This window comes from Pseudochaenichthys georgianus, chromosome 2 (genome assembly GCF_902827115.2).
Source record: "Pseudochaenichthys georgianus chromosome 2, fPseGeo1.2, whole genome shotgun sequence".
Lineage (NCBI taxonomy): Eukaryota > Metazoa > Chordata > Actinopteri > Perciformes > Channichthyidae > Pseudochaenichthys > Pseudochaenichthys georgianus.
Window position 1 is genome coordinate 3,445,217 of NC_047504.1, and position 19,583 is coordinate 3,464,799.

A 19,583-nucleotide genomic window follows, 5' to 3' on the forward strand; every position below is an offset into this window, starting at 1 on the left:
ATTGGAATCAAGACCAATAGTCTGACATCAAGAAGTGTTTTGGAAATGTTGCCTTTTCAAAGATCATGGGAATAAGCCAACATGTTCTGGAATAAGTACTGTAACATTTGTGGGTATTGGCAATGTCCCAATGATTATTGCTGTCAACAAGAAAGACGTTTGTATTCTTAGGGGACATGGGAATTAAAGGAACACATCACCACTCCTTCGACAACAGAAGTATCTTTCAAATCAGATGCAAACCTGAACAAATTGTATTTGTTCCAGGCTCACACATTTGATGATCAACAAATTGGGATATAAAGTGCGCAGTCAGTTCTGTCATTCAGTCTCCAGACACTTCGCCAGCATGAACACAATTTTCGTTATCGGCCAGATCATTGGCATCGCCTCCATCTCCGTCGCCCTCCTCTTCGCCCTCGCCAAGCTGGTTTCCCGCCACCGCCACAGCCATGATCAGGACGGTTACGGCTCTGCGGTGCTGATAACGGGCTGCGACAGTGGCTTCGGGCACCAGCTGGCACGCGTTTTGGACGGCAAAGGGTTTGTGGTGTTCGCAGGGTGCCTGGCTCCAGAAGGACCGGGCGCCCAGAGTCTGGCTGAAAAAAGCTCCAGTAATCTGAAAGTCCTCAAACTGGACGTCACCAGCAATGAAGAGGTGCAGCAAGCGAAGAAGATGGTCCTGCAGAACCTGCCAGACAAAGGTGAGGCTATTAAACACAAAACATATTACACTGTTTGAAGCTGGATGTGTGTGGAGCAAACTCAGCAAAGAAATATAGAAAATGACAAAATATTGTATAATTTTGTCTTCAATTGGCCTTGTTTTATATTTAAATCAAGGTTCAAGGTTCTTTATTTTGTCATACGAACATAGCTACAGTGTAGTTATGCCGATGAAATTCTTAGGTCACAGGCAAATGATGGATTATCAAATAATAGTTTATTTGTGACTTTTTTACTTCCTTATTGTCTTTTTTATGACCCTACTCCAGATTTGATGTGTATGGAAGCTCAATTCTGCTCAACAGAAATAGGGGAGGGGCCTACTTTCTTAAACAAAAAAATATGACAAAACTAGGACTTCCTTTTTTACGATTAACCACATTTGTTGTCATTCATAAACAATTTTTTTGTTTTTTTCCCTAGTATATATTAATTCAATGAGTTATGACTTATGAGTTACTCTTTGAGAGTTTTATTTCTGAATCAGGCTTAGTGTCATTTTCATATAGTATTTTCTTTTGAGTCCTTCTTTTCATGGCAGTGATGCGACTATGCAAATGATATGTCCACAACCACGATGATCATTCAAAAGATAATGTCCCGTCAGGACACGTTTTGTCGTGGTTGCACATCAACTGGTTTCAAATAAGTGCTACATAAAACATATGCACAATACACACATTTAAGTCCTCAAATCGTCTCTTTCTGAACCATAACGTTGATTCTCCCTCAGGCCTGTGGGCGGTCGTGTGCAACGCTGGAATCACGGACTGGGCAGAGATTGAATGGAGCTCCATCGAAGATTTCCAACGAATGATCGACATCAATCTGTTCGGCTCAATCCGGGTCTCTTCTGCGTTCCTACCTTTGGTTCGTGCTGCTAAAGGTAAGCTTAAAAAAATGACCTACATATCAACTTAACCTCACATTCTTATATCTATAACCTTGAACAGTTTGCACGTAAACTATTGTGAAGTAAATATTTTCTGTTTCAGGTCGGATGGTCTTCATTTCCAGCATCTTTGCTTTCTTTAACTGCCTGAACATAGGGGCTTACAGCGTGTCCAAGAGAGGCCTGGAGGCGTTTGCAGACTGCCTGCGGGTAGAAATGGCCAGTTTTGGAGTGAAGGTAATGTTATGTTTCTGTAAAACTATAGGGAAGTCTAGGATAGGAAGACACATTTTTGGATTACATTTAGGCCACTGAATTATTTTTTCCCCAACTTTAAAATACTTATTTTTACTGCTTAAATATGACCCTCACCTAAAAGCAGATTTCTTGATGTTACATATTCTTAATGTGTTCAGGTCAGCATCATCCAGCCGGGTAACTTCGGCCAGGCCACCAACATCCTGAAAATGAAAACCGGTTTGGATATTTGGGAGAAATTAGACGGGGAACGTAAGCAGATCTTTAACCTGCAGTACATGGAGCTGGCCAACGAGTACTTCATGTCCACGTGCAAGGGGGGGTTTAAAGACGGCAACATGGTGATCGACGCCATGCAGCACGCCGTCATGTCCTCACGGCCAAAGTACAGATACCTGCTGGTCTCCACGGTGGACATGCTCTTCTTCCAGCTCTTCCCCTTCCTCCCCACCGCCCTCGCCGACGCCGTGTTCTCGCTCAGCCCCATGTACGGCAAGAGAAAAGCATTGCTCTACGCTAAATAAGACGAATCTCTCTTCACTTTGTACATTATGTTATGTTTTCTGTGATCTTGTGCTCATTCACAGCTGAGCCCTTTCTGTACTGTATCCATTATCATTTTCTGTCAGCTGGTTGTATTTTCTCACCCCCTAGTGTAATATAGTATATAATCGCCATCATCATGTGTGTGACTTTGTGTCTGTGTTTCACCTCAGTTGATCTTTAAGAAGCCAGAGGGGCCAAAAAGGCAAGTTAAGTTCAAGATAAACCATTTAGAGCTAGAGTTTGTGACTTTCAGGTCTAGTACATAATAAGCCATCGGGATGGTTATTTATACAAAGACACTTGTAAAGACTGTGCATGTATTTATATATTTCCAGTAAACTGAAGACTTTTGGATTTAACGATCTATAGATTACAATGTTAGAAAAGAGAAAGAAGTTGAAATGTTGAGACACTCGGGAATAAAGTACGGAGTCAAACATGTTTAGAATGATTATGAATTGAGTTGAAATGTGAGTCTAATGTGGTGACGTCACACAATGCTTTCCTTTCTTTTCTGGGTAAATCAAAAAGAGCTGCCTCGCCCTGTGCTGTGAAATCAGGATCTATTTATTTAAGAGAAACTGACTCATCTCAGTGACGGAAGTGGAACCATCAGAGCAGAAGAGAAATTACTCTTAGTGGGACACTAAAAAATAGTCATGAAGATGATTGGGGAAGTGTGTGGTTAGTGAAAGTTTGATGATTGTTTTGGTCAGTATAACTTTCTAGAAACTGCCCGTTTAAATCTTCTGCAAATGAAAACAAAACTAATTCGAAGAAGAAATTGCTTTCATAACATTACAGAGTAAATGTTATAACTTTCATCCTCTGCTGCTGTCACACGTTACACAATCCTGTTGCTTTTATTAAAATTTATTTCTAATAAACCCTTTTTTTATATGAACAAACAACAGTTATGGCTCGTATTTTCTTTTCTAATATTACTATTACTATTTGTATTCATTTGAATGTTTTCGAGGATTGTATATTTCAGCATCTCCAGCCTTTATGTCCTCATTGAAAGACACTGGGTAAACACAAAAATATGACCCAAACGTCTGTTACTTTTTAAAACACACCTTTTTATATAACATTGTGTTCGTTTGGTCATCTTAAATTCACTGCTAACCATTTAGTTCTGTCATATTTTAAATAGTTCCTATTTTATTTAACAATAACGGTTTCTAATAAACTGTACAAAGTACAAAGTAATGTACCCCTTTGAGGCAATTCATTAATTTTAATGGAGGTTACTTTTATGAAAAGTATTGAAGTTGGTCAGAATAGATCATGTGGATGATAATGAAGAATAATAATTCTTGGATGACAGCGACATTCATTCAGTGTAATTGTCAGAGTCTTAATAATTGTAACTCTCTAATTAGATATGTGTTCTTATTCACTCTGAAGCTTAAATACATTTCATAATTTAGATTTTTGGTATAAAAATGTGTGTATTTTCAGTTTTCTACACGTCTTTTATCAGTTTTTAAATATTTTTTTCAGTGAATAAAAGATATATTTAGCTGAAATAAAAAAAAACAGTATTAAAAAATGACACAGAGGATGTTTTAATCTACTTCAACAAAACAAACAAAGAAGAATCCTAAAAAAGATAGCAGCTCTAAATTAGGCCCCGTCCACACGGAAACGAAACGGGTGTTATTATAGTTCTTTATCGTATGGACGGTTCGTCCACATGAGGCCATAACGGAACCGCAGAAACGGAGCCCTCAAACGATAACGCATCCCAAAGTGGGAAGGTCTGGTAACGTAAAGCTTGCGGCACCGTGTGTACGCCGTAAACGATCATAGCCCCGCCTCTCCCCACCTCTCCTGCTCACCCCCGCGTCATTGCTGATGCGTTTCGCCAACAACAACAACAATGGCGGATCACAGGGTTGCGTTCGTGCTCCAGACGCTACTGACCATGATACAGATGTAACTTAGTGCTAAATCTACAGCTCCTCTACCACAACCATCAGCAACAAGTGGACATGGATAACTACATGAACTACATGTTGCTAAATCCACCGCGGGGCATAAACAGAAGGGCAACCATGCTCGGGGGTCTTCTTCGCTGCTTTTGGTGTATTTTGTGTCGGAAGTACAGCGCCACTTACAGGCCCGGCATATGTACTACAGCGGGTCGAGCATTCTCGTGTGGACGAACAGGTTTCTTGAGCCGATTCCGTGTGGACGGAAGACTTTTTTGATATCGACTTCGGTTCGTTTTCATCTCCGTATGGACGGGTTAAATAGGGGTATTTGTAGTAGAGTTTAAACAATTTGCAACACATTTATCAAGCAAAACTATATAATTTCAAAATAAAGGAATAAGGAAACATCTTCTCTTTTATTATAGGACCCTTTTTTTCTTTTCGTACAGACATGCCACTCGTACGCCACCTTGTAAGAATAGTTAATTATTTTTGTGTTTGAATTAAAACATCCCAGAGAGCCAGGGAGGCAGGAAGAGCCCGACGGTCCCCAGCAGACAGACCATAATGAACATCCAGAGGAAGATCCGGTCCACCACCATGGCAACGTACTTCCATTCCTCCTTCACCTGCAGGGAGAGGAGACGGGAAAACAAATCACTTCCTGTCAACACTAACACACATACAATCAGATTCTTATCTTAATGTACTGAAAGAACAATCTCTCAAACATATTGACACCTTCTGTTTTACCGGTGTCCTTAAAATAAATCAGTGCTTGTCTCTCAATGTTGTTAATCTCCCAGAAGGGCCCAATGCTTAATTTCAAAGAAATAGAAAAGTGTTTCAGCCCTCACAGAGAAGTCTGCGTCCTCGGCTCTGAGATGCTCCGCGATGTAGGTAACCCCCCCCAGGGCCGACACCACCGCAGGAGTCAGGAGAGAGGCAGCCGGGGTCGAACCATCACCCACAGGAGGGGTGTCCCAGTCCCCTCTGAGGGAGGGGTGTCTCCGTGGGAGGAGGAAGTAACCCAGAGATGGAGGAGAAATCTGCAAATTATCCACGTGGAGGTCGCAGAAGTGAATCTCCTCTCCCGTATCCAAAGAGTGGAGCTGCTGGCAGCCGTGGCAACCGCTGCCAACATTCTGGTAACCATGGATATCAATGTCAGACTCCAAGGTGGATACGCAGTGGGCAGGGCCTGTCATCAGGTGACGCCGCCTGAAAGAAAAGTGAGTTTATGTATTTTAATCAGCCATGCTTTGGTTGATTAAAATACTGTAAAAGTGGCACAGTTATTACTTTAAGCTGCTGTAATCAATCGTTTGAGTTATTTCAACAACTTTTCACCATCACAGTTTGTTTCTTCTGCTCTCCAGTGGCCAGTTAATTCATTTTGTAAAGCACTTGCACGTGATGTATGAAAAGTGCTATATAAATAAAGCGTTATTATTCTTCTACAGTGAATGATTTGAACCTGCATCTATGAACTCTTTACCATACAAAATGGCCGCCGTCTGATCTCTCTCACCTGGCAGGCCTTGGTGGTCGCTTCATGCACAACCAGCGAGGCACCGCCGACAGGAAGAGCCTCTTCACCCAGCGCGGCATGGTGTGCGTGGCCGAGGAGCGGTGTTGCACGTTGAGCACGAACACGGTGATGACGATGGACAGCGTGACGAAGATCATGGTGAAGAGCAGGTACTCGCCGATGAGCGGGATGACCAGCGAGGTGGAGGGGATGATCTCGGTGATGAGCAGCAGGAAGACGGTGAGCGACAGCAGCACGGAGATGCACAGCGTGATCTTCTCGCTGCAGTCGGACGGCAGGTAGAAGACTAGCACCGTGAGGCAGGAGATCAGCAGGCAGGGGATGATGAGGTTGACGGTGTAGAAGAGCGGCAGGCGGCGGATGATGAAGTAGTACGTGATGTCGGGGTAGATCTCGTGGCAGCAGTCGTATTTCTTGGTGTTGTAGGTACCCACGGCGTTGACTATCGCCCACTCTCCGCTCTCCCAGTAATCCTAGAATTATATTATGTCTTTTGAAGGTCACCTATTATGCAAAATCCACTTTTTTATGTTTTCACATCTACAACATGTCTCCCCTCCCCTCTGTGTAGAGAGATACAATGATCTGTTTGGTGTTTCCAGCCAAACACTACAGACTCAGAGACATGTTAAAGGGGACCTTTAATTGCTAAAGTTAAAGGAATGGTCCACTCATTAGATAATTAATCAAAACTTCAGTATTTAGTGAAACGTTATGTTTAAACCATACCCTGAAGAAATCAGCGATATTCCCCGGTAAATAAATGAGGTTAAAATGTTAACATAGGTTCAGGAGCATGGCCACGCCTAAAACTCCGCCTCGAACCACGGCCACCCCTATTTATATCCGGCAAAACTTCCGGCCACTGCTCGTCTCCATCCTTTCAACGACTGACAGCCAGACCGTGACTCACGCCGCGCGTCGTCACGGTTCAAACAAGCTACACTCTACCGCCAGAACATTCAACTTACCATGGATCCCGAACTGCTGATCAACTCACCAGAGTCAGACGAAGATCTCTTCGACATCGGCTACCCGCCATCCACGTTTCAGCAGTTGGATCTAAGCCAAGCATCCGAACGGAGCCGCGTGCGCTCGGCAATCAGTGTTCCACACACCAGCCGCCACAGCTCCCACTCAAGCTCCCCCAACGAGACACCTCCAACTCCAGACAGGTCCCAGGCTTCGTCTACTCCGCCAGCGAGGGCAAACAACCGGGGCCACAACAGGCACAGCCAGCTCCAATCTCCCCACCACCGGCAGCCTGCCTCATTAGCAGCCCCCAGCCACTCGCAGCGGCGCACGCGACACGCCTCTCGGACGGAGCCGCGCTCCGAAACGGAGCCCGAACTACGGAGCCCGAACTACGGAGGTGGACAGTCACTCAACTCCAACGTTTCCTGAGAGAAAACGGCATCCACTTTCGCCGAAACGCCAACAAGGCTAGACTGTTCAATCTCTACAAAGCCTACAGCAGCACAACGGCAAGAGCAACGACACACACAGATCTTCCTGCTCCAGAGCCAACCACCGTGCGGCGCGCGCACCACGGGTCGTGACGTCACAGGCCGCCGTCCTCCTCCACGGACACAGCCCGACTCACCAGCACCCCCTGGTGGGGGCCAGGTCGTATTGCCCTCTGTACCTGCTCACAGGCTTCACAAAAATCCCCTTGCACATACATCCCTTCATCCCTCCATCCCTTCTTCTTTCCTACCTTCAGCAATCCACAGCAACCCAGCTTCCGCTTACCTTCCTCCTCTAGCAGCTAACCCCGTAGCAACAGCGCCTCACCCAGTGAGCAGACGCTCCGGTCTCCCTCTCTCGACCCTCGCAGTGAGCAGACGCTCCGCTCTCTCTCTCTCGACCCTCGCAGTGAGTAGACGTTCCGGTCTCTCTCTCTGACCCTCGCAGTGAGTAGACGTTCCGGTCTCTCTCTCTCGACCCTCACAGAGAGCAGACGCTCCGCTCTCTCTCTCTCCGACCCTCGCAGTGAGCAAACGCTCCTGTCTCTCTCTCTCGACCCTCACAGAGAGCAGACGCTCCGGTCTCTCTCTCTCGACCCTCGCAGTGAGCAAACGCTCCGGTCTCTCTCTCTCTCGAACCTAGCAGTGAGTAGACGTTCCGGTCTCTCTCTCTCTCGACCCCCGCAGTGAGCAGAGGCTCCTGTCTCTCTCTCTCGACCCTCGCAGTGAGTAGACGTTCCGGTCTCTCTCTCTCTCGACCCTCGCAGTGAGCAGAGGCTCCTGTCTCTCTCTCTCTCTCGACCCTCGCAGTGAGTAGACGTTCCGGTCTCTCTCTCTCTCGACCCTCGCAGTGAGTAGACGTTCCGGTCTCTCTCTCTCGACCCTCGCAGTGAGCAGAGGCTCCGGTCTCTCTCTCTCGACCCTCGCAGTGAGTAGACGTTCCGGTCTCTCTCTCTCGACCCTCACAGTGAGCAGAGGCTCCGGTCTCTCTCTCTCGACCCTCGCAGTGAGTAGACGTTCCGGTCTCTCTCTCTCTGACCCTCGCAGTGAGCAGACGCTCCGGTCTCTCTCTCTCGACCCTCGCAGTGATCAGACGCTCCGGTCTCTCTCTCTCGACCCTCGCAGTGAGTAGAGGCTCCGGTCTCTCTCTCTCGACCCTCGCAGTGAGCCAACGCTCCGGTCTCTCCCTCTCTCGACCCTCGCAGTGAGCAGAGGCTCCGGTCTCTCTCTCTCGACCCTCGCAGTGAGTAGACGTTCCGGTCTCTCTCTCTCTGACCCTCGCAGTGAGCAGAGGCTCCGGTCTCTCTCTCTGACCCTCGCAGTGAGCCAACGCTCCGGTCTCTCTCTCTCGACCCTCGCAGTGAGTAGACGTTCCGGTCTCTCTCTCTGACCCTCGCAGTGAGTAGACGTTCCGGTCTCTCTCTCTCGACCCTCACAGAGAGCAGACGCTCCGCTCTCTCTCTCTCCGACCCTCGCAGTGAGCAAACGCTCCGGTCTCTCTCTCTCGACCCTCACAGAGAGCAGACGCTCCGGTCTCTCTCTCTCGACCCTCACAGAGAGCAGACGCTCCGCTCTCTCTCTCTCCGACCCTCGCAGTGAGCAAACGCTCCGGTCTCTCTCTCTCTCGAACCTCGCAGTGAGTAGACGTTCCGGTCTCTCTCTCTCTCGACCCCCGCAGTGAGCAGAGGCTCCTGTCTCTCTCTCTCGACCCTCGCAGTGAGTAGACGTTCCGGTCTCTCTCTCTCTCGACCCTCGCAGTGAGCAGAGGCTCCTGTCTCTCTCTCTCTCGACCCTCGCAGTGAGTAGACGTTCCGGTCTCTCTCTCTCTCGACCCTCGCAGTGAGTAGACGTTCCGGTCTCTCTCTCTCGACCCTCGCAGTGAGCAGAGGCTCCGGTCTCTCTCTCTCGACCCTCGCAGTGAGTAGACGTTCCGGTCTCTCTCTCTCGACCCTCACAGTGAGCAGAGGCTCCGGTCTCTCTCTCTCTCGACCCTCGCAGTGAGTAGACGTTCCGGTCTCTCTCTCTCTGACCCTCGCAGTGAGCAGACGCTCCGGTCTCTCTCTCTCGACCCTCGCAGTGAGCAGACGCTCCGGTCTCTCTCTCTCGACCCTCGCAGTGAGTAGAGGCTCCGGTCTCTCTCTCTCGACCCTCGCAGTGAGCCAACGCTCCGGTCTCTCCCTCTCTCGACCCTCGCAGTGAGCAGAGGCTCCGGTCTCTCTCTCTCGACCCTCGCAGTGAGTAGACGTTCCGGTCTCTCTCTCTCTGACCCTCGCAGTGAGCAGAGGCTCCGGTCTCTCTCTCTGACCCTCGCAGTGAGCCAACGCTCCGGTCTCTCTCTCTCGACCCTCGCAGTGAGTAGACGTTCCGGTCTCTCTCTCTCTCTCTCGACCCTCGCAGTGAGCAGAGGCTCCTGTCTCTCTCTCTCGACCCTCGCAGTGAGTAGAGGCTCCGGTCTCTCCCTCTCTGACCCTCGCAGTGAGCAGAGGCTCCGGTCTCTCTCTCTCAACCCTCGCAGTGAGCAGAGGCTCCGGTCTCTCTCTCTCGACCCTCGCAGTGAGTAGACGTTCCGGTCTCTCTCTCTCTCGACCCTCGCAGTGAGCAAACGCTCCGGTCTCTCTCTCTCGACCCTCGCAGTGAGCAGAGGCTCCTGTCTCTCTCTCTCGACCCTCGCAGTGAGTAGAGGCTCCGGTCTCTCCCTCTCTGACCCTCGCAGTGAGCAGAGGCTCCGGTCTCTCTCTCTCAACCCTCGCAGTGAGCAGAGGCTCCGGTCTCTCTCTCTCGACCCTCGCAGTGAGTAGACGTTCCGGTCTCTCTCTCTCTCGACCCTCGCAGTGAGCAAACGCTCCGGTCTCTCTCTCTCGACCCTCGCAGTGAGCAGAGGCTCCGGTCTCTCTCTCTCTCGACCCTCGCAGTGAGCAGAGGCTCCGGTCTCTCTCTCTCTCGACCCTCGCAGTGAGCAGAGGCTCCGGTCTCTCTCTCTCTCGACCCTCGCAGTGAGCAGACGCTCCGGTCTCTCTCTCTCGACCCTCGCAGTTAGCAGACGCTCCGGTCTCTCTCTCTGACCCTCGCAGTGAGCAGACGCTCCGGTCTCTCTCTCTGACCCTCGCAGTGAGCAGACGCTCCGGTCTCTCTCTCTGACCCTCGCAGTGAGCAGACGCTCCGGTCTCTCTCTCTTGTTGTGGCGTGATTCCTGCTAGTGAATGATTTTATAGCTCTTTTTTATCAAGACCTGTATATTCCGTCTGGCCGCCGCCATGTTTGCCATTTTCAGTAGTCACGTGATGGTCGTGACGTCATCCATGCGTTCACTTTGTCAACACACGGAAACATGGTGGAGTATTTCAGTTGGGACTCGTCAGCAGAGGAACAAGTTTTGACCAATGTGAAGAGATTGGATGGGGGAATTCAGCCATACATATCAGTATGACAATACGACACCCTCTGTCCTAAGACCCTCACATCGTACAAGGAAAAACTTCCGAAGAAAACCCCCAGTTTAAAGGGAACATGGGAGAAACCTCAGGGAGAGCAACAGAGGAGGGATTCCTCTCCCAGGACGGACAGACGTGCAATAGATGCCGTGTGTAAATTGAAAAGATAATACATTTGCAACATAGGTAGTCCAAATGTTTGGAAATGCATGTGTGTATAATAGGAAGATGATATAAGATACTATATGTATGCATGTAGTACCACCCTTGCTAGCGATTCCCTCTCTAGTTTAGCATACTCAGCTTCGTTGTCCCTGGCCATAGAATCACGATTTTATGGGGCCGGAAAAAACTGGGGGGAAATACACACTAGTCGGTACTACGCTATATGGAAAGGCCACCAAAAACTGTCCTGGCCTGGACGCTAAAGGACGTTAAAACGGGGCTAGCCGCTGCAATGGAAATGCGCTATAACATACCTTATTCTTACTCCGAGCACTACTTCTGCTCCTCCGTCGCTTCACACTTGCAGAGGGCGATTTCTCTACTGGCCGAACTGGTGTCCTGGTCGGTGATGACACCAGAAAGACCGATGGTACTGCATCTCCATTGAGTAATGGTTGTTCCATAAATCCCATGTTATGTTTTACCATACTCTCAGAGTAGTCGTCCGGAAATGTGAAATGTTCGCTGCATACATGAGCCTGTGAATCTCTCGGTTCGGGCCGGCCACATTTCGCTAGCCACTGCCTCCGAATGTACTTCTTATGCTTACCTTTTGGCAACAGATGGAACCGAGCATTCCGTGGATTGTTCCTATCAGAATTGTGGCAATATTTCGCGATACAGTGAGGCATATTTGAAGAGAGAAAGTACAGTAAATAACATGGAGATCAACGTGTCTTCGAAAACCAAACGCATGGTTTACGTCACGTCCGGAAAATGGCGGCGCCCACAGTGTTGAAGTTATTTCGGTATATAATCAGTTTAAAATCACTGATAATGTCATCGGATTAAAAAAAAAAAAAAGAGACTGGCAGAGACTGGTCTGTTTTATCGGATGATAATTATTTAAAAATGAGTGTCATGAGCATACCATTCCTTTAACATGGAAATCAGTCATTAGCATAGAAGCTTTTGTGAGCAGTTAAGATCTAAAAGCTATTACAATTCATTTTGGGAGGAACATTAATGTTTGTACCAGCTTTCTTCAAGTATTTACTGTGATATTTACAAAGACATGTCAAAGGTGAAGCTTATGGTGGCGCTAAAGTCCGTACAGTTCATCTTATAGGAACCTCGAAAATATCGTTACCAAATTTCACTGCAATACATTCATATCAAATTACGTCATAATAGACCAAAGGGTTGTTTTTGAGCTGGGGAGGAATGGAAATGTGAAACTAAAAAGCTATAAGTAAAGTTATAAGTTAGCATGTAGCTAAAAACTTACATTTAAACTTTGAAAGTCCCACTATTCAGAAAACCTCCATGTTTTAAACCTGAGGAATCCCTCCAGGATTAGGCGTTTCCTCTTTTGAAATCTGATTCATGCATTTCGTTTTGTTCATTAGTGCTGCAATCGCAATGCAACAGCAACACACAGAGAACTTTGCTGTTCATTAAAAAAGTAGCCTGCAGCCAGTATTCAGCTTCTGCAGATCCACAGAGAAGAGGAATCACAGAGCACAGGGGGGCCAGTTGTGGCTAAATAACCAAATGTGAAAAGAAACCTTCAGATCCACGGTGTTCTCCAAGGGCTCCAGGTCGATCTTTGCGCGGTCATACGTCCAGGAGCCGAACTTCATCTTGCAGCTCTGCTGGTCGAAGGGGAAGAAGGTGACATCGATGGAGCAGGAGGACTTGTAGATGGCCGGGGGCACCCAGCGGACCAGACCGGTGTGAAAGAGATGGGCCTTCGTCATGTGGGTGACTGCAAACTCTCCATCTGCACTGGAAAAAGAATACAGAAATCAGCCTAAAAAGGAGGCTTTCCAGATGAATTTATAAACCTCAAGCTATTCCCCTTTTAATAATTGATCACTGAATGCTATTCATGATGCAAGCTCATTTACACAAATGCTGAAGGAGGAGAAAGTTTCCGCTCCATCCAGACACATTTAAGGATGAATACTTCCTCTGGGGAAAGGAAACCAGACTGAAACTGTGTGATGCAACATCGCTGCACAGGCAGTAGAATCCGGATCATTTATTCAACAGGATCATTTGCATGTATTCTGAATTGAAATGCAGAAACCTCCCCTCCTCATACGCTCTTCAGCAGATGAGGACGTTGTTATGGATCAAGCGGGTAATTGATCACGACAGATCATTTCATCTCCACCTACAGACAGTCAAAGTGGAGCCAGTCCTGAGATGGATTTATGTTTAAAGAGCCTGTGACACCATCCCAACAACTGTTGTGCAATGAAATATTGGGCTACTAGTAATCTCGAACCGTCAGTTTAAAAAAGAAAAAGCGATACCGTTTCGTTAAATATCAATAATTTCGAACATCGCGGGGAAATTCCTTCACTCATTTTGAAGTTTTGGGGGAAGCCGGAAGTGACGTCAATGCGGGAACGCTTCGAGAGCCAAACACGGACAAAGTGTGTTGTGTCATGCGTAGAAATGGTGAATTACTGAGTTTAGGCACGTTAAGAACGTTTTAATGAAGTTGACTACAGTATATTCATATTTGTCAGTGCTTTCATGTCAATTCGGCGACATAAACATAAATGATCGTGGTGAAGATGATGATTACATTAGGATTAAAAATCGGGAGTGAGAGCTGCTGAATTTCCTCCCGTCAGATGTGATATAAAAACAAATCGATTATTTTTGTGGTTATAAACTCAAGTGGATGAAACTACATTTATTAGTGCTTTCATGTCAATTCGGCGAACATATGATACATTAAATGATGAGTGAGGATGATTTGTTTGAGCCGGTCTGCATTTACTGATGAGAAAACAAATCGATGCTTTTTGTAGTTGTAGTACACCAACATGGATTAAACGTGTGGTTTTTTACCACAATGTTGGGGAAATTAATGGATAAAATGCACGGATTATTATTATTATTCCCACTCCGATCGGGACACTAGGTCCACCGTTTCCCCGCAGCGAGGCTCCCCCCGTTGACAGTTTACGTGGGCTGGGTGCAGTGGCGGACTGGCCATCGGGACGAATCCCGATGGGCCGGTACCGAAGTGGGCCGGTCGGATAAGTCACTAGCACATCCCCCATAGGCGGCGCGTGAGGCTCAGGTTTGAGAAGGCTAAATAACTTATTTTACCTGACGCTGTCCGCCTCCGGCGTCTATAGAAAAGAGATCCACTCAGTGTGCGGAGTTTAAATCTCTCAAGTCATATTACAGGATAAAGGAAATACAGTTTAATCTGCCGTATGCAGAGAAGACGCCGACGTGTCGCACTTATCATTCATATTACATCATCAATGAGATCATCGATCATATAATATCATAATATATCATATATTTCCTTATCTGAGTCAGCTCCTCCAGCCTCATCTGGCCGTGCAACACTCACAGTGTCACAGACTGTATGCAGAAGTATTATTTAACACATTATGTTGACGAAACACTCGAGACAAATGTAATTAAAGTCAGATCCACTCGTGTCTTAGACGTGAACGCGCTCTCAGCTGGAGAGAGAAACCCTGGCTTGATTTACCGAGTTGATAACCAGCGTCGTAGGACCGCTTAGCGAGATCTCGTTTGTTAGTTTGTTGTTAGTTTGTTTGTTACTCAAACATATCCAGGGTCTGTTGAACTGGCTTCGTAGTACAGGGCACAGGTGGCTAGCAGCGCTAATGTCAAAGACACAGACATTATACATTATATTTGTATTTTACATCCCCCGCTCCCCCCGTTGACAATTTACTAGCGGTACCGAAGTGGGCCGGTCGAGAGTCCCGGGATGATTTTTAGTCCCAGTCCACCACTGGCTACATGACCATATGATCGCCCATATTGACGCACCTCATTCCTAAACTTCTAACAGATACAACATAAACCGATCCTTCAGCCTCATATGAGATCTCAGACACGTTCAACATTAACCTGTCATCGCTGTCTGAGCTTGCTGCTGTGTGCGCCGTCGTGCGTTTACATCTGACTGTATATATATAAAGGTTTACATGCAGATGCTGGGATCCTGGACCGTGCAGCTGGAGCGCTGTGCCCGCAATGACGTCACCCATCATTTGGCGGGACTTGAAGAATCCGCGAGAAGATCCAGAAAATTGTCAATATTGAAGGCAGATTAATGGTTATCAAAGTACAAATATCCAAAATCAGTTCAGTAACGGTTTTCAAGGGGACAATATGTACTCAAATTGATGGGTTTGGATGATGGGGGAAAACCGTGTCACAGGCTCTTTAAGTTTATATCCGAAAAATGATAATTAACAGCTTTTTAGGGCTCGAAACATACTTACGTAGAAACAAGACTTCCTCGTACTTTAGCGTCCATTTAAAGTTTAGTAACTTTTTACACAAAACTACCTCACCCAAATGTAACTGTCTAAGTACGTGTGTCATTGTCTTTTAACTACTATAACGATTTTCTGAGTTCAGTCTGTCCAGTATATTTCGTTTTTGTGTATTAATGGTTTACTTGTTTTTTATTCTTTTGTATTATCTGAGTTCATAAACAGGGATGATTTGTGGTGTTGAATGTGTGAACTTTTTTACTTGTTGTACAGCACAATATCTGGCACCCAGATGAGTTCAGAAGGGACTCTGATGGACGTCACGTTGTCGAAGTCAGACGGATTCCACTGCAGCTTATAGTCAGTCCATTCCTGCCAACAAATACACATATTTTACGACAAAGAAAAACACTTTTAGTGGTATAGATTTCATAAGTAATGAATATCAGAACAAAAGATTGACTCGTTAATCAGCTATCGAGAACTCACATGTGTCTGATCGTTGGTCAGGTGCTTATAGATTCAACTCAGTGATGGAAAGTACATTTTAAAGTATTCTCTTGACTTATTGTACACTACAATGGAAGCAATTATCGTAGTTTGTACTCTACAGTTATTTGACAACATTAGTTACTTTGCAGGTTCAATGAACTAGGATGGATTAAGAAACTTGAAAAAATACATTTAATTAAGCTCTATCTTTTACCAGCTCCTGATATATAATAATGAAGACATTAATGCATTAAAATCCAGTGGTATAATGTATTTTAATCCAAAACAGGCATTTTTACTTACTTTTAGTTTGGGTAGGTATATTGATACTTTTACTCAGCGTAAGTACAAAAAGTAATAAGGACAATTACCTGTAACATTATTTATACACTGTGGTATTACTGTTTTTAGTAGTATCTTTTTAACATATCTGATCCCTTCTTTCATACCTGTTTCAGCCACACGTTGGTCGTCATCATCTGATTTTTCTCATCCTGTTTTGGAGCCAAACAGTGACACAAAATGTGGAATTGGAGAGGATTCATTCATATAATCAAATCAGTTTGTAATTTACAGATATGTGTTCCCACCACGTCGATCAGCTGTGCGATGGAGAGGCCGAACTTCACGATGACCACGTCTGAGATGTTCCGTGCCGGACGCGTCCACTTGCTGTATCGTCCAAACAGACTCCTGAAGAGAGCGTCCTCCGTGTGGAGACGAGTCCAGTCTTCAGCCTGACCTGAGGAGAGAGAGACAGAACTACAGGGTTGGGAGGGGTACTTTAAAAATATCATCCGTTACAATTACTATCTGCCTAAACAACAATGTAATCATTAACCTAACAATCTAAAAGTAATGTAACCTGAATACTTTCTGTTACTTTTGGATTACCTCAACATCCGACACAATTCAACTTAATATTATTGCTTTCATCTAACCTGATATAGTTATGTGAAATCTGTTGACATAATACATTTAATTAAAGTCACTCTTTTAGTTGTTCAGTGTATGCTAGACCTACAGAATTGTAGAGCTTACAAAAAGTGTTTTAGTTTAATATATATGCATAAAAAGCAAACATTATTTTTGTTTTAATTAATCAGGTGTCCACCTACTGTCACGATCTGTCTGTGTTTTATTTTGTCATCTCAAGATCTGTCTTAGTTTTCCCGTTTCATTTTGAAACGTGTTTCTAAATAGTAATCTGATTACATCTTTTTTTGTATGTACTGTATCTGTAAGGGAATACAGTTACTTTTTTTGGTATGCTGATTACATAATCCCTTTACATGTAATCCGTTACTCCACAAGCCTGGTTGGACGATATATTGTCCCAGATATAATTGTGATAAACGATATTATTGCCATTTGTGATCTCTGTCTTGTCCACATATTGTACAGTAAAACACGAAATTGAGTATCTAATGTATTTTTACTATTTTTATTTTATACTTTTTTATCAGAGTATTTTAACTCCAACTTGCATTTCTATTCTCCTTCATGCTAATGTTGTTAATTTTAACGGGTGTTTCTGATTTATCTCGTCACCTTCCTGTCCCCCAAGGTTTAAAGAGCTATTTCCTTTATTCCCCTTCATGCTCAACCAAAGGCATTACAGTTGAACAAATGAGTATCAGTGTCTATTCTCCGGGGAAAAGCAATTACCGTATCTTTACTGTTCATAAAATGTCCCACGGTCAAACACTGCACTTCGATTTCATTTTATGCACACACAGCAAAGTCACCAAGAGATAAGTGAAGTTAAAAATCAACTCTGAGCCAAGTTTCCCAGCAGCCATCACTCATCAGATTCATAATTTCATGCTTGAAATAAACCTCTCTGAGTCCAAGTGTTTAACCTTTTGTGTCCGTGTTAATTTGATTTGTCATACAGGTTCAATGAATTAAAAAATCCTCTTTTCAGCAATCTCTCTGCCTCCTCTCTGGCAGGCGAGATCTGGCATCACCGGAAAGCTATTTAGGATTAGCTTGTGCAAAAAACACAAACTGTGCAAATGTGTGTAATGCCAGTGTTTGTGAATATATTGCCTATTTATACCCGAGAAAATTATGTTTCAGGTGGAAGAGAAACATGTTGGATTACGATGCAGGATTTTGTCCAAAACGTATCACTGCACACAAACTCCATATTGTATTGTTATACTTGTTATATCTAATAACTTATTCAATTCTCCAGCTGTATCAAATTGCTCCTTCACTTGTCTTGATGATAGGTCTGAATGTAGAGGCGTCTTTGATATTATGTACTATAAACATTATTATTTTTGTATTCTGAATGCATGCTTCAAGTTTCTGCAGAACATCTGGTTCATTTATTTAAATGTTTTTGTCTTTGTTTGTTTGAATCTGTGTCTTTTGTTTTGTTTCCATTCATAGAGCTGTAATAAAACGATGGATAGACAACAATATTAAAATTGTATGTTTTTCGTTACCTTCAGGGTTTTAAAACTGCCCATATTATACCGTAGAATGTACAAATACCATGAAGAATTATAACAAAATATATTTTGGGAAGTCTATAATAATCACTCAAAGAATACATGACAGCGAACATTAGACATATTTGACTTGATACACCCTTTTTAGAATAATACTGCAGAAGTATGACAATTAGATTGTTAAAAGTACTTGGAAATGTTAAATATATATATTCCTGACTGAGTACATTTCATAAACGTGTTTTCATACCACATACTTTAGATTTGCTTATATAGACTTTTAGTGTTACATTTTAGGTACACATTTTTAACACTTACTAAAATAAAGATAATTTAAAACTGAATATTTCTTGTTTTTCTAACCAACGAGTTTATCTTATAGCAACATTTCCTGAGTTTCATTTTCTTTTGATTGCATTCAAATACAAATGACTTTATTTCGAAACACGTCTCTGCCCCTCAGGTAAAGAGCCTGTGTCCTGATTTATTGTGTTGTGTTAAAATACCCTATTTAGTATAATATTAACACTGAAACGCACCACCCTGCCACATTAACATTAAAACTGTTTTTTTAATAAGAAAACCATTGCTGATGCATCTCGATTCAAATGTTATAATTTCATCTGCGGACATTTGTCCATCCCACTCACCGGAGATGATGCAGATCCAGAGGAGAAATATCGCTAAAGTCCGGGTGAAATGTATTTTCAGCTCCATTTAAATCAATATAAATAAACTCAAATTTAAAAAAAAATCAAAGCTCAGTTTGTCCTTAAACTATTCCGCGTTTGTTCTACCATTGTTCATCTCATGCAGTCCCGGTTCGTTTTCATACAGCTGGATTATACACCCTCCCAGTATTATAATTATTAACAGTCATCAGCGTGAGATCAAATCACGGTTACTGTTTCTGGGGCTGTTCTACTTCACTGTGGTGGCTTTGAAAAATATTCATAATGGACTAATACGATCTGGTGCATACAGAGAAATTCAATTAACTAATCTAAAACTGAAAAATATAAAAATGAGACAACTAAATACATATAATTAAATCAATTTCTAATATACAAAACCATTTTTTATTGTTATTTTCCAATAATATAAGTGATTTAAAAAAAAACTCATAAAATACACAAAACTTAAGATTCACTTTCATATTGTTAGATTTGTTCCGTGTATAAAAGTTTGTGATTGTGCTGCACGGTTTCCGCCACCAGGTGGGGTCAGCGAGCAACTCCAGCTAGCTTCAAAGCCTTAGAAAAATAAAAGAAATCCAAGAGTAGCTAAATATAGAGAGGTCTCACTCTGCTGCTGTTTTGGTGTACAGCTGTAATAGCTTGAAAGCGAAAGAACGACCCTTGTGA

The 19,583-nt window shown here is 44.3% G+C and overlaps 2 protein-coding genes across 2 annotated transcripts; one reads left to right on the forward strand and one right to left on the reverse strand.

Annotated features, from left to right (window-relative positions):
- Nucleotides 1-349: 349 nt before the first annotated feature.
- Nucleotides 350-2,400, forward strand: LOC117460674 (D-beta-hydroxybutyrate dehydrogenase, mitochondrial). The gene is made up of 4 exons (XM_034102224.1): nt 350-704; nt 1,460-1,612; nt 1,722-1,855; nt 2,035-2,400. Exons 1-4 carry the CDS (start codon nt 350-352, stop codon nt 2,398-2,400), a joined length of 1,008 nt encoding a protein of 335 aa, XP_033958115.1.
- A 2,393-nt stretch (nt 2,401-4,793) lies between these two features.
- Nucleotides 4,794-18,953, reverse strand: LOC117456942 (neuronal acetylcholine receptor subunit alpha-2-like). Its single transcript, XM_034096814.1, has 8 exons — nt 18,870-18,953; nt 16,348-16,499; nt 16,207-16,251; nt 15,528-15,637; nt 12,545-12,764; nt 5,894-6,387; nt 5,220-5,583; nt 4,794-4,991 (listed from the first exon to the last, which is right to left on the reverse strand). The coding sequence occupies exons 1-8, from the start codon at nt 18,934-18,936 to the stop codon at nt 4,866-4,868; spliced, it is 1,578 nt and encodes a 525-aa protein (XP_033952705.1). The 5' UTR covers nt 18,937-18,953; the 3' UTR covers nt 4,794-4,865.
- Between the last annotated feature and the right edge of the window lie 630 nt (nt 18,954-19,583).